The 14907-nt window shown below is 41.9% G+C and overlaps 1 protein-coding gene across 1 annotated transcript in view; it reads right to left on the reverse strand.

Annotated features, from left to right (window-relative positions):
- memo1 (mediator of cell motility 1) overlaps nt 1-9969 on the reverse strand; it is a 71955-nt gene extending 61986 nt beyond the window's left edge. Inside the window, exon 1 of the mRNA XM_073051413.1 lies at nt 9704-9969. Within this exon, the coding sequence (XP_072907514.1) occupies nt 9704-9764 (61 nt within the window). The 5' untranslated portion in view covers nt 9765-9969. The remainder of the gene's footprint in view (nt 1-9703) is intronic.
- Between the last annotated feature and the right edge of the window lie 4938 nt (nt 9970-14907).

Raw genomic sequence — 14907 nt, forward strand, 5'->3', positions numbered from 1 at the left:
TCAAGATTTTCAAAGAGCACGATGTTGATTAAAAATATTTTGACAAATGTTATTTACCGAAGGGAACTGCACAACATGCATGGTTTTGTACAAGAAGTTTTAACATTAGTTTCATTGGTTTAAAATAGTAACTATATTTATGCCCTCTTGTTCCTGTTGACAGTTTTAAAATGCCAATCACATTGTGAAGAAGATTGACAGAAAACAAGTGTAACAATGCACAAACATTTTGTGCATTTCCACAACACTTAAGCATTAAACATTGATACTACAGCAGGACAGTAAGAACAATGAATATTTCCCTAAAGGAGCTAACGGAATCAAACTTTGGAAAAATACTTCAGACGAATGTTAACAACAAGTCATCTACAATACTTTAGGAGGTGATCAACGACTTGATTTAAGAAACTCCTGAAGTACAAAGCACAGATGCAGAACGGAAGGTAGAAGATTCTAGAATTTAAGATTTTGGCTTAGGTTGTATTGTAATCTTAGTTCACAAATTTGGAGAGCATAGGGATTTTTCTTTATTCAAATGGATAATGACAGCTGACTTGAAGGAGGGAGAAACATTCATCAGAACTGGAAAGCCATGAAGAGAAATCGGGTTGTCAACAGTCTTTCAGATTGAGGGAGTAGCACGAGGGTCTCAGGGACAAAGCCCACAAAGTCACAGCGAAAGGAAGACAAAAGATATAAAGAAAAGAGGAATTCAGAACCAGGGCAGGAGGAAATCCTTGGAATAAGCTTGGCTTGGTGAGTCTTAGCGAAGGAAAGACAACAGATCAGACTGTCAATCTCAGAGACGGATATTCATGAACTTACGGCTTACGGATATAACAGAATTGCCATTATAATGCAGGAAAATCCTGGAACAGTGAGCAGCATTAGAGTACGTTATTCTGATATGAAAAAGAGAAGACAGTACAGAGTTACAGTTGGAGGAATATAGCTGAGATAGATAGGGCGGGATGGAAACAGATCACTGATTGTTTTCCACGGTTTGGAACACTTCTGAATGTGCAGTAACTTTACACATGAAGGGCAGAGTATCAAAGGATGGCCTGTTGTACAGACCATCCAGGTGATATGCAGCGTAAAGTCCATAAGCAATAAAGAAATGCATATTGGCCTGGAAACTGAAACACCACCCAGGACTACCAATGGACCAATCACAGACTCAGCAGTGGGTGCAGAAATCGGGAAGGTAAAGGCAGAGGATGAGGGAAGAAAACAACCTCATTAATATCCCATTGCAGATCCGAGATCTTGATATCTCCAGGAATTTGCAACACAATTTTCAGGAAAGACAGTGCATATGCTGAGTCTACACAGTCCAGGGCTTAGGTAATTGGAACTACCTAAAAAATGAGCTGCCACTCCTCAGAAATATTACAGGATTAAAGAGCTCAGCATTTCCAGCTCATTCCATCCATCAAAATCTGCAGTGCTTCACTCTTATTCAATTCCCGTGGATTGAAGGCTTTTCCCTCCACCCAAGCATCATTCTAGCCATAGCTACTTAATGTTCAACTCATCCAAAAGCATTCATTTTCCTTAAGTCATGCCTTGTGAGAGCAGCTTATTCTATTCTTCAATTCTTTTGCAAAAATTAGATCAGTATCTTTTATCCTTACCTAAAGAAAAAATCCTTCACATTAAATACTTTTAAAATAAAAATTGTAATTCTCCACCTTAAAGGCTTTCTCAGAGGGAAGGAGGAAGGGGGAAAACAAATCCCTCATTGAATTTGAAACAGAGCTCGGGAGTAATCTTCTCAATTTCAATTAAATACTGTAAGGATCTTCTTATGCTCGTCTCTCTTCAAGGTTAAGAGTGAGGAAACCCAACTGCCAGAAGTAAAATGGTTGGGTCAAGAGGAAGTGAGGTGACTCAATACTCCCACAAGCTTGTTGTTGAATCACTTTTTAATTAAAAAGCTTGCTTATGCAATTAGTTCGCAAAAGAGGACCTAGTGAAAATTGCTGATGATGGCAGGCAGACTGCTGCTGCAACACACTGCACAGCTTCCTAAATTGTAATTTTGGATTTGTTCAGTCCATCACAGATCATTTTTATCATTCAACACAACTTGACTTTCCAAGCAATTGTGTATAGACTTGGGTCCTGAGCAGGGCAGGGTTAAGAAGATATGAAATAGTAGGCCATTTGGCTCCTTGAGTATGCTCCATCAATCAAAAATATGGTCAATCTTCTACTTCAAACACTACTTCTAATGAGACCACCATATTGTCCAATTCCTTTAATAAGTTACCATATCCAGATATCTATTAACCCCTGGGTTGAATGACCCTCCACAGCCCTCTAGGGTAAAGAATTCCAAAGATTCATTATTACCTTCATGAAGAAATTTCTGTTCAATTCAGTCCTAAACAGTGCACACCTCATTTTGAGTAACTTAGCTAATTTACCAGAAGTCCCAAGTAAAACCAAAGTCTCAAACTGCCATAGGTCAATTTTGATCCAGTATTTATTTCTGAGTTGATGCAACAGCAGTGCGAACAATCCTTCCAAAAATTTCTGGCCCACTAAGAGGATGTAAAAATACAAGTACGGATAAAATCTTGGCGTTAAATACAGGACTCAGAAGGGATGCATTTTGGAATCTCATGTTTTAAAATAACGACGAGGAGCCATGCAATATAGCAGCTGGTTGGCAGAAGTGAACAACTTTAAAAAGAAAGCCACCTGCCATTTCCCTCTTACAGGATGAGATGATAAGAGGTGGTTTGACAGCAGTGGTATAGAACAACTTGGAAAAATCCACTAGACCATGAGTGAAGGATCACAAGAGCTTAAATCTTCTGTTCTCACTCCAGCAAGCTTCTACAATTACACCAAAGTGGCAAAAAGAGGAATTACTCAGCAGCCATAAAAACTTGCAGGCATTTCCAGAAAGGTTCAGAAATCATTACAGGAATTAACTAACTGATTTTTAATTCCCTCTCGCAATAAGAATCATCTTTTAGCTTTTGTATTCTACACATCATTGCCCTGCCAACACGACTGAACACACCTTGCTTGCATGCATTTACATACAGAGATGACATGTTATCAATAATATAACATATTACAATATAATATCTGCCTTTACTTTTCACAAAATGCCAAAGTGGCATTGACCATTTTCCACAGCCTCACTAGGAAGATCAAAAACCTCAGTAAAAATGAGATGAAATGCTTAATGTTAACACGCCCAATTCTGATAACACTTTTCAGAGGTAAAACCACACACCAATCTGCTTTTGACAACAGAACACAAGCAAAATGAATTCTCCAGCAAAGAGAATTTTATGTTTTTATTTTTCTTTTGGCAATGACTCTGCAAAGGCTTAATAATTTATCAAGCAGAACCAGGCAATGCATTGAGATTAATTCTTTCAAATCTGAAAAGCAACTGCTGACCTGGCACTAAGTCATGACAATACCAGTTACTCTCCACCACACCCAAATGGTTGCAACCCAGACAGCACTCATCATACCTGACCAAAGCCACTGTATCCCCCAACACCCATGCAGAATCCCAAAAATCCCTAACAGCCCACCTCCCAAAGTGAAGGGGATTATCTTTTGGGAGTAGGATGCTCCCTCCTTTCATTTCGGCAGCTAACCATTATGTCAATTATTCTCAGATCAGCAAAAATAAATCACGGCATAGAACATGATTCTTGTCTTGTCTTGAAGGCTGCACTCTCACACATGGACTGCTTTTCAGATGATCATCCATCTGCTCATTCTGATATACAGGAAAGCACCACGGCACAACTTCAAAGAACAGAGGGAAAGTTACTTCCTGCAACAATTATGCCTCCAGCAACATTAAATAAACACTAATGTGGTCATTTTTGCTTTGCCCTCTGTAGCAGCTTATTATGCAAAAACAGCTTTCTGGGTTTCCTTCCATATAAAAGCGGCTACACCACAACAGTAACTGATTGGTTGAACATCCTGAGAGTATGAAAGTGCTTTAGAAATTCACATGCTCCACCCAACAATAACTCTCATCTCCACAACAGTTTGTACACAAGCTTTCTCAGTCACTTCCATGTCCCAAGTATAATACTTCACTTTTTCTTTTACCCACATATACCTTTTCATCAGGAAGCCATCTATCCACATACCCTGCCACTCCCAGTAAAACATTCCTCTTTAGCTCAGCACCCATCCATACCATCACAATCCTCATCTGTACCTTCATCTGCCTATATACCTAATAGAGTAACCAGCTTCCACTCTGCCCTATCAGCCTTACCTTATCCAATAGCCCAAGCATAACCAACTTGTGCACAACTATTAACCCACCCAGAATTGTGCCCCCTACCCTTTTAACTATTAACTTATAAACATTGTTAATCTGACACTAGAAACTCACCCATATTCCATCATCTTACCTAAGTAATTTATCTACATACCGGTACTTCATGTAATATCACTAACCAACCCAGATCTTTTCAGTAACTTACTGTAGCTGTCAAGCCCAGTAATGATGTGCTCACAACCCTGTCTCCCCTCTAGTAATCTATCCATATACCAGAAGAATTACTCCAACCTCGGCACTATGGTAATCCAGGTTTAGCCCACCATAACACAAAGTAAGCATTACATCAAATCTATCACTTCCTCAATAACCCATACTCATACATTTACCCTATTGTTGTTCAGCTCATCCATCAATAAACCCTCTGTTTTTTCCTGTTGTAACTACCACATTTCAATTATGACATCCTAATAACACATCCACTCACCTGACTCCCACCCATGCCCCTATCATGTTACCACTGTAGCTCACCCACCCTCTACTGATAACCACATTAAAGGTATCATACCTCTACTCTGTTTGGCCAATAACCCACCTGTATTCCTCCCTCTTCAGTACAATAACCCAATATACCCCGAGTGTGTCATTCCAAAAACCCACCCATCCCATTAGACCATAAGATATAGGAGCAGAATTAAACCGTTTGGCCCATCCAGTCTACCTTACCATTTCATCTTGGCTGATCCAATTTTCCTCTCAGCCCCAAACTACTAACTTCTCCCCATATCCCTTCATGGGACTCTCCCACTATAGGAAATATCATCTCCTCATTCACTGCATCAAGACCTTTCACCATTCAATAAGTTTCAATTAGGTCACCCCTCAATCTTCTTAATTCTAGTGAATTCCAGAGCCATCAAACACTCTTCATATGACAAGCCAGTCAATCCTGGAATCATTTTCGTGAGCTTCCTTTGAATCCTCTCCAGTTTCAGCACATCCTTTCTAGGACAAGCGCCCCAAAACTGCTCACAATATTCCATGAGGTCTCAAAGTGCTTTATAGAGTTTCAAATTACATCCTGCTTTTATATTCTAGTGCTCTTGAAATCAATGCTAACATTGCATTTGCCTTCCTCACCACAAACTCAATCTGCAAATTAACCTTTAGAGAATCCTATACAAGGACTCCCAAGTCCCTTTGCACCTCAGTTTTTTGTATGTTCTCTCCATTTAGAAAATAGTCATCCCTTTCATTTCTTCTACCAAAATGCATGACCATATACTTCCTGATTCTCTATTCCATCTGCCAATTCTCCTAATCTGTTCATGTCTACTTCCTCAAAAACTACCACCACCTCAGTAACCCATACTCATATATTTACCCTATCGTCGTTCAGCTCATCCATCAACCTATCTTCATATTGTCTGCAAACTTTGCAACAAAGCCATCAATTCAATCATCCAGATCATTGACATATGATGTAAAAAGAATCGGTCCCAACACAAACCCCCGTAGAACACCACCAGTCACCAGCAGCCAGTCAGAAAAGGCTCCCTTTATTCCCACCCTTTGCCTCCTGCCAATCAGCCACTGCTTTACCCATGCTAGAATCTTTCCTGTAATTCCATGGGCTCATAACTTGTTAAGCAACCTCATGTGTGGCACTTTGTCAGAGGCCTTCTGAAAATCCAAGTACACAACATCAACCAATTCTCCTTTGTCTATCCTGCTTGTTATTTCTTCAAAGAATTCTAACAGATTTGTCAGGCAAGATTTTCCCTTGAGGAAACCATGCTTACTATGGCTGATTTTATCATGTGCCTCCAAGTACCCTGAGCCCTCATCCTAATAATCAACTCCAACATCTTTCCAACCACTGAGGTCAGACTAACTGGCCTATAGTTTCCTTTCCTCTGCCTCGCCCCCTTCCTGAAAAGTGGAGTGACATTTTCAATTTTCCAGTCTTCCAGAGCCATTCCAGAATCCAGTGATTCTTGAAAGATCTTCAGCCACCTCTTTCAGAAACCCTGAGATACACCATCTGGCCCAGGAGATATCTACCTTCAGACCTTTCAGTTTCCCAAGAACCTTCTCTCTAGTTATGGTAACACACTTCATGACCCCTGACACCTGGAACTTCCACCATACTGCTAGTGTCCTTCACTACCCTGTCATTCCAGTGGCCTACCAGTAGAATTATTGTGTTACCCAAAAGTACATGACAAGATGCATTAGACCAAAAACAACAGAGCTTTGTGCAACACCAAGAAATTAATTTGGCAGAAAGCTTAGATGAGTGTTGGAGAGAAATAAGGAAAGCAAAAAAAAAACATTTCAAGAGATGCTTGCAATTAAAGTCAAAGAAAATACAAGAAACTTTGCTAAGCATGTAAATAGCAAGCAAATAACTAAGGACAGAATAAAGCCTATTTAGCACCATGACAGCTACTTGATGAGCAGAGGCAGAGATGTGGTAAGGTTTGGAATGAAAGCTTCACAGTTCTCTTCACAAAAGGGGTTGATGCCAAAGTTGTCATTAAGGAGAACATGAGACAGGACGTGAGCAAGTTTAAAGCAGTTCACACCTTCATAGTAGTGATGTCCCAAGACCCAGGTGATACATTTGCCACACTATCCAAAGGAGGATGGGGGAAAGTGCAGAGGCTCAGGCTGTAGTATTTCAAGCCTCCCTGGCTATAGGAACGGTGCCAGAGGATTCCTCTGGTTAAGGTGCTCAGAAAGTGGGGTTAAATAAGGCTGAGCATTTTAAAAAAGGGAAATCTCCACCAGGTGGTGAATCTATGGAAATGTTTACACAAGAGTCTCAGAGGTTATGCTGTTAAGCATATTGAAGGCAAAGATCAATAGATGTTTTGGATATTAAGGAAAAGTGATTACTGCAGGAAAGTGGCACAGATATATAAGAGTCATGATTTTATTAAATGGAACCACAGGTGCATGGGACCAAATGGATTCCTGCTTCTGCTTATTATGTTCTTTTGATTGGAGGACTGCTGAAGTTATGCCATTGTTTTAAAATAAACCAAGTAATTACAGATCAATTAGTTTGGGTAACTTCAATAATGGACAATAATCAATCCTAAGGGACAGTAAAAACCTTTCTATAGATTAGAAAGACACACAATAACCAGGGACAGTAGGCATGACTCTGATTAGAGACCATCCCTGACTGACCACATTGAATTTTTTTGAGGAAATAAGGAGAGCCAATGAAGGCAGAGCAGTTGATGGGACTGGTGTGAACTTTGACAAACTCTCACATAATAGCATTGTCAAAAAAAGCACATGGGATTGAATGGGGAGTGGCAAACTGGATCTGAAGCAGAAAGCACATGATTGATGATAATTTCTATGACAGGAAAGCTGTTCCCAATGGGTTTCCATGCGCTCATGCTCAACCCCTTATTTTCTGCCGTATTACAGTGAGTTACAACCAAATATGGCTTGCATGATTATATAAAGTTTGCACCATGACGCAGAAGTTAGCTCTGTGGTTGATATCACGTATTAAACTGCAGGAAGATATTTATGGCCTCAGCCACTGGACAGAACGTTGACAAATGTAATTGAATCCACAGAAGTGTGAAGTGTGAATCCCCTTGGGAAGGTGCTGACGAATGATTCAAAATTCAAGTTTATTATCACATATACATTGAAACAATACAGTGAAATGTGTTGTTTGTGTTAATAACCGACACTCGAGGGTGTGCTGGGGGCAGCCCACAAATGCTGGCACACATTCCAGTGCCAACATAGAATGCCCATGATGTATGAAAATAGGAAAGAACAGAATCACACAAAAGGAACAAGGAAATGTTGCAGTTTATGTCCATGGAATTCTGAAAGGTAGTAGGATCAATAAACGATTAAAAAGGCATGAGTGCTTTTCTTTATTAGTTAAGACAGAGTAGAGGGGCTATGCAAGATCTGTGTACTAAACTGTTGGAGACTACAGCTTTGGTATTGTGTACCCTTCTGATTACAACATTAAAGAGATGATCATATTCTGTAGGATGCAGAGAATTACGAGGATATTGCCAAGATTGGAAAATTGAAGCTACGTGGCAAGATTTGAAAAGCTGAGATTGTTTTTGTTGGGGTAGGAGGCTAAGAGAGACAACAGAGGTGCACGAAGTCAGAAGGGGGCTGGACAGAGTAAACAGAAAGGACACATTGCCCTCAATAGATTTAAAGTAATTGGTAGAAGGATTAAATTTGAAAGGAGGAAAGATTTCAACCAGTACTTTGATATGTACTTGACAAGCCAAGGATTACAGGCATTAATGTTGGGAGATGAGTAGTTAGTTTGAGTTTTTTTTTCTGCAAGGCATGATGTCTGATTGGCCTCTTTGTGGCAAATTTTCTGAGATTCAGACACTGCACCTGATCAGTCACCCAATCATACCTCTAGGTTTTCCATCTTCCCAACCCATTTAGCCTACATACCAGCCTATTTCCCTAATCTATCCTATTACCCAATAACAAACTACAGCTCCCAATCTGTGTTCCAGCGCCAATTAACACCCATGCCTATCTAGACCCTCACCAGGTCATGAGGTGTGCCACCCCTGTAACCCACCAACATCTATACTTACACCCATATTATCCAATCACATCCCTACCCTGCCAATGAATAACTGACCCACAGGTCTACCCTATTTTGCCATAACCCACTCATCCCCTTAACTTGTCATCCAATGACTCATCCTTATGCTTACCCACCACCCAATGACTCATCTGCACATCTACCCCACTGCCCAATAGCTCACCAATGTCTGCCCTGCCATTCAATAACTCATCCAGCTGTCTACGCTGCCACCCAATAAGCACTCCAACTGTCTACCCTGCTACCCAATAAGCCAATCAGCTGTCTACTCTGCCACCCAATAAGCAACTCAGCTGTCTAACCTGCCACACAATAAACCAATCAGCTGTCTACTCTGCCATCCAATAGCTCACCCAGTAGTCTATCCTGCCATCCAAAACTCATCCAGTAGTCTACCCTGCCATCTAATAAGTAATCCAGCTGTCTCTCCTACCATCCAAAAAGCAATCCAGCTATCTATCCTGCCATCCAGCTGTCTACCCTGCGTCCAATAACCCATTCAACTCTCTACCCTGCCATCCAGTATTCAGTAAACCACTCAGCTGTCTACCCTTCCATCCAATTAGCCTTCCAACTGTCTACCCTGCAATCCAGCTGTCTACCATGCCATCCAATAACCCATTCTGCTGTCTCCTCTGCCATCCAATAATCCACCTATGGTCCTTCCCAATCATCCAATTCCCACCCTTGTCCCAACTCTGTTACTTCAGTAGCCTCCTATCCCAATGAAGGTCCCATCTCTGTGTCCTGTCACCCAGCCGTGCCCCTAGGCGGCTCTCTCTGCCCGGTCCTACCTGACGCCGTGTACCAGCTCCCGGCGTGACTGGCCTCTCGGCAGATGGCTCGGCTGGACATTTTAGAGCCGGAGCTTCCTATGATGGGATCGCGGCGGATCTGCGGGGACGGGGGGCCACAGCCTGGACCCGGTGGTTCCTGAGGGCTGCTGACACTGACTCAGAGAGGCGGCCGGTCACCGGCTCTGGCCGGCCAGCGAGAGCCCGAGAACAAAGCAGCAGCTGAGCCGAGCCGAGCCGAGAGTCCCTCGGGAATCCGAGCGCCGGCGCAGCGTGCGTGCGTCACCGCGTCCGACGTCTGGGAACGTGCAGCCGCGGCAACGTCATCGCACAACTTACATCCCGGAAGGGCGAGCGGGTTCCGCCAGTGTCTTGTGTTTGTCTGTATATTGTTTGTAAATGTGAGTCATTGTTGAATTGCCAATAAGTAACTTCTGGGAGCTTTTCAAAATACAGATGGGTGCACCACTATACGAGTTGTAATGGTGCTTAACATCCCACAGTCCAAAGCCGGACCGCTTCGTAGAACTGGTCATTGTAAATTGTCCTGTGATTAGGCTAGTGATAAATCGGTGGTTTGCTGAGCGGTCGGCTCCTTGGGCTGGAAGGATCTGTTATGCGCTGTATCTCTAAAAATAAATAAATTATAATAAAAGCTAATGAATGCATTGACCAAACGACACTAAAATGTGTGAGCAACTTTTTACGGTTTACTCTTTCGCGTAACACACTCAAAATGCTGGAGGAACTCAGCAGGCCAGGCAGCATCTATGGAAGAGTACAGTCGACGTTTCAGGCCGAAACCCTTCGGCAGGAACACTTCTCCCACCGGGTTCTACGCGCTACGCTTTCCGCCATGAAGAGGCACCTGGTGTCTTCCACCGCTTTCTACTGTTTTGTACATTTGTTTTATTGTGAGTTACGTTTCATTAGTGTAGCTGGATCCCAGTGGTAGCTTATTAGCGGGATTGGTGCCGGAATGTAACTTTGAAAGGCAGACACAGAATGCTGGAATAACGTAGTCGGACTGGCGGCATCCATGCAGAGGAGCAAAGAGTCGGTGTTTCGGGCCGAGGCCCTTCATCACTATCTGATGATTATGAAAGGCAGCTCAAGGGCCCGAATGTACTGTAACTAGATCCTTCAATGACACGGAGATGACTGGGTTTGTAGGACACTAGAAGCCTGCAATGGGAAATAAGTGGATGAGAACTAGGCAGATGTGCGTAAATATTATTCTTTGAATAATAACAAGATGACAAAATGCTGCAGTACAAAGTGATATTGTGACATGAAACAGAAAATTAGTATGCATGGAAAGCAAGTAATTAGAAAGGACCATGGAATGATGAACAGAATATGGAGTATAAAAGTTGTAAGGACTGAATACAGCTTTGGTTTTGGTAAGTGATGAAGGTCTATGAGGTTAATGCCTGGGATGAAGGGGTTGATGTATGAAGAAATGTTGATCCTATACTTAATAGAATTTAGCAGAATGAGAGGGGATCTTAATGAGAAACATAATATTCTGAAAGGTGGATGCAGGGTTAGAACTAGGAGAAATAGTTTTAGATTGTGTCACTGACTTTAACCTTGTAAGTGCCATTACAAAGAGGGCAGCAGTACGTCGACATTGCTAGAAGTTTGTGCATGTTTGGCACAGATTCCGCATGTCATTCAGCGCACTGACTGGCTGCGTCACGGCCTGGTATGGAAACACCAAAAGCCTTCACAAACTAGCAGATACAGCCCAGTCCGTAGCAGGAAAAGCCCACCACACCACTGGGCTCATCTACAAGGAACGATGCTGGAAGAAAGCAGTGCCCCCACCTTCCGGGCCGTGCTCCCTTCTCGCTGCTGCCTTTGGGAAGGAAATAGAGGAGCTTTTGGTCCGATACCACACCACGTTCAGGAATTTTCCTTCAGCTATCGGGCTCCGGAACTAGTGTGGATAACTTCACACAACACTGAACTGATTCCTCAACCTATGCTCTCACTTTCAAAGGCACTACAGGCTCTCAATATTATTTATTTACTTACCTCTATTATTATTTTTGTTGTTTTTTGTATTTGCTCAGTTTGTCTTTTGCGCATGGACTGTCAATCTTTGTGTGTAGTTTTTCATTGATTCTGTTGTATTTCAGAGGGTGATGAACCTCTGGAATTCTCTACTCTGGAAAACTGGAGACAGGCTCATATTCAAGGTAGACAATAACAGATATTGAAACTACAGGAGAGTGAAAAGGTGTTAAATTGAGAGTGGGGAAGTGTTGCTGAGCCTGTTCCTGTTTCTTTTCCCTACGTCGCTCTTGGGTTATGTTCAGACTCGTTAGTGTCATGACCAGCAACTTCTACCATTTGTCATCCACACTTTGTCAGAGATCTTCGTCTTTGCTGATGGCCTGGAGTACAGCCTTCTCCCAGTTTATGGAAAAAATGGCAGCCGTTATCAAACATAATGTACAATCTCTGTGACGGGCTTTACCTCAGAGATATCATTGGTTTTAAAATTTACTCCATCTCCCAATGTTCGCTGATAGACATCAGCATTTGCATTTGGGTTTTTTTTTTACATTCTTCGGCCCTCTCCCTGCAATCTCAATTTCTGAGATGTCCACACTCATCTCGCTCCCACCTTTGGATTTAACTGTTTCACCTATTTTTCATTTCTCCTGTAAAGTAGTTCTTTAGCCTTACCTCCTTCACCAAGCTACTATCCATCTGGCACAGGCTGCTCTCTGCGAATTACTTGGGAATCTTTACCCATGCTGACTGAGAATATATTTAGTGCTGTCTACCAATGCATTGAAATGTGTTGACTTTGATTAGTGAGATTTAAAACTACATTAAGCCAACAACTCTTGCTGCAAAATTCTCACAGCTAGTTTCTAATCAGCTGCATTCAATGCCTCGTTCACTTCAGGCTTCTGAAGCAAAGAGCAACCTCTAAGTGTTGTGCAACACGGAAATAAACTCAGGTTGCTGCTCCTCCAACCCAAGAGCATCAGATACAGTAGATGAACCCCAACAGACTCACAGGTGAGGTGTTGCCTCACCTAGAAGGACTATTTGGGGTCCTGAATGATGAGGTGTAGTGTCAGGTGCAGTGCTTGTTCCACCTGCTTCCCCCTACACCTCCTCTCTCACTTCCATTCAGGGCCTCAAATAGTCCATAGATGCTCCTGGGCCTGCTGAGTTCTTCCAGCATTCTGTGAGTGTTCCATATAAAACAGTATATCCTTGATTTTACGTTCTAATCCTCTCAAAATGAATGCTAACATTGCAATTACCTTCCTTATCACTCACTTAACCAACAAATTAACCTTTATGGAATCCTGCTTGAGGACTCCCAAGTCCCTTTGCACCTCAGATTTTTGAGTTTTCTCTCCAGTCATAAAATTGTCTATGCTTTTAAGCTTTCTACCAAAGTGCATGACCATACACTTCCCAACACTGTTTTCCATCTGCCACCTCTTCGCCCATTCTCCGAAACTGTCTAAATCCTTCTACACCTCTCTGCTTCCTTGATACTACCTGCCCTTCCACCGATCTTCGTATTGTTCGCTAACTTAGCCTCAAGGCCATCAATTCCATCATCGAAATCCTTGACATATAATGTAAAAAACAAATAGTTCCAACATAACATCCCAACTCCTGTACTGTCCTGACAAAGGGTCTCGGCCTGAAACATAGACTGTATTTCTTCCTATAGTTACTTCCTGGCCTGCTGTGTTACACCAGTATTTTGTGTGTGTTGCCTGTTCTCAATATCTTGACTTATGAAAGTCCACAGGAGCAGAATTAGGCCATTTGGTTCCTCGTCAGCTCCACCCCCCCCCCCCCCCCAGCTCCACGACCCAGCCTTCTCGCCGTAACATTTGGTGGTGCAGCCATTGAAGAGCCGATCAATTTCTGCCTTAAATATACCCAACGGCCTGTCCTCTACAGCTGCCTGTGGAAACAAATTCCACAACTTCACCACCCTTTCACTAAAGAAATTTCTCTGCATCTCTGTTTTAAATGGATGCCCCTCTGCCCTGAGGTTCTACCCTCTTGTCCTAGACTCCCACACCATGGGAAACATTCTTTCCACATCTACTCTGTCTAGGCCTTTCAACATTCAAAAGGTTTCAATGAGATCCCCCCCCACCCCATCCTTCTAAATTCCAGCGAGTACAGGCCCAGATACATCAGATGTTCCTCATATGATAACCCTTTCATTCCCAGATTCATCCTTGTGCACCTACTCTCAACCCTCTCCAATGCCAGCACATCTTTTCTTAGATAAAGAGCCCAAAACTGTTCACAATGCTTAAGGTGAGGCCTCAAGCTGTGCCTTATAAAGCCTCAGCATCACATCCTTGCTCTTGTATTCTAGACCTCCTGAACTGAATGCTAACATTGCATTTGCCTTCCTCACCACTGACTCAACCTGCAAGCTAACCTTTAGGGTGTTCTGCACAAGGACTCCCATGTCCCTGTGCATCACAAATTTTTAAATTTTTCTTCCCATTTAGAAAATAAACTGAATATAGGTCTCCGTCACAAGATTTACATCTCTGACAATTAGGAGAGGTATTATGGTATATTTTATGCAGTCTATGTGGGTCCTGTTAAAGATATTAAACTGTATTTGTCTATGTTTAGTTGAAATTAATACAGTTTGAGACATTTGAAGGATATTACACCAATCAGCATCATTGTAATTGCATTCAAGATCAGATTCCCACTTATTTTTAATATCACTCTCAGTATAGATTGGCAAGTTACTGTTTAAAATAATATAAATAGATGACATAAGACCCTTTGTAGTGTACAGGGCTTCACTAAGCAAGTGCTTTTCAAACAGGGATTCTATTGGAATTTGTGGATAGCCTGTATAACTGTTATGGACCCAGTGTCTAATCTGAAAATATTTAAATAAATTACGATTTGGTAGATTAAATTTACCAGACAATTGTTGAAGATCGGCAAAGTTATCTTGGCTATATAAATTTTCAACTATTTATAGTTTTTATACCACTATTAACCCATTTTTTTAGAATTCCATCTGCAATCAGGTGGGGGATATTGGGGTATTTCCACAGAGGAGTTTTCCAAAATAATGAAGTATTTATACCAATAACCTGAGCTTCTTGCCATAATGCAAAAGAATTTAAATTATAGGGTTCTTAGTAATATTTAAGAGTGCTTTCTTAGATGTT

Source organism: Hemitrygon akajei, chromosome 7 (assembly GCF_048418815.1).
Source record: "Hemitrygon akajei chromosome 7, sHemAka1.3, whole genome shotgun sequence".
Taxonomy (NCBI): domain Eukaryota; kingdom Metazoa; phylum Chordata; class Chondrichthyes; order Myliobatiformes; family Dasyatidae; genus Hemitrygon; species Hemitrygon akajei.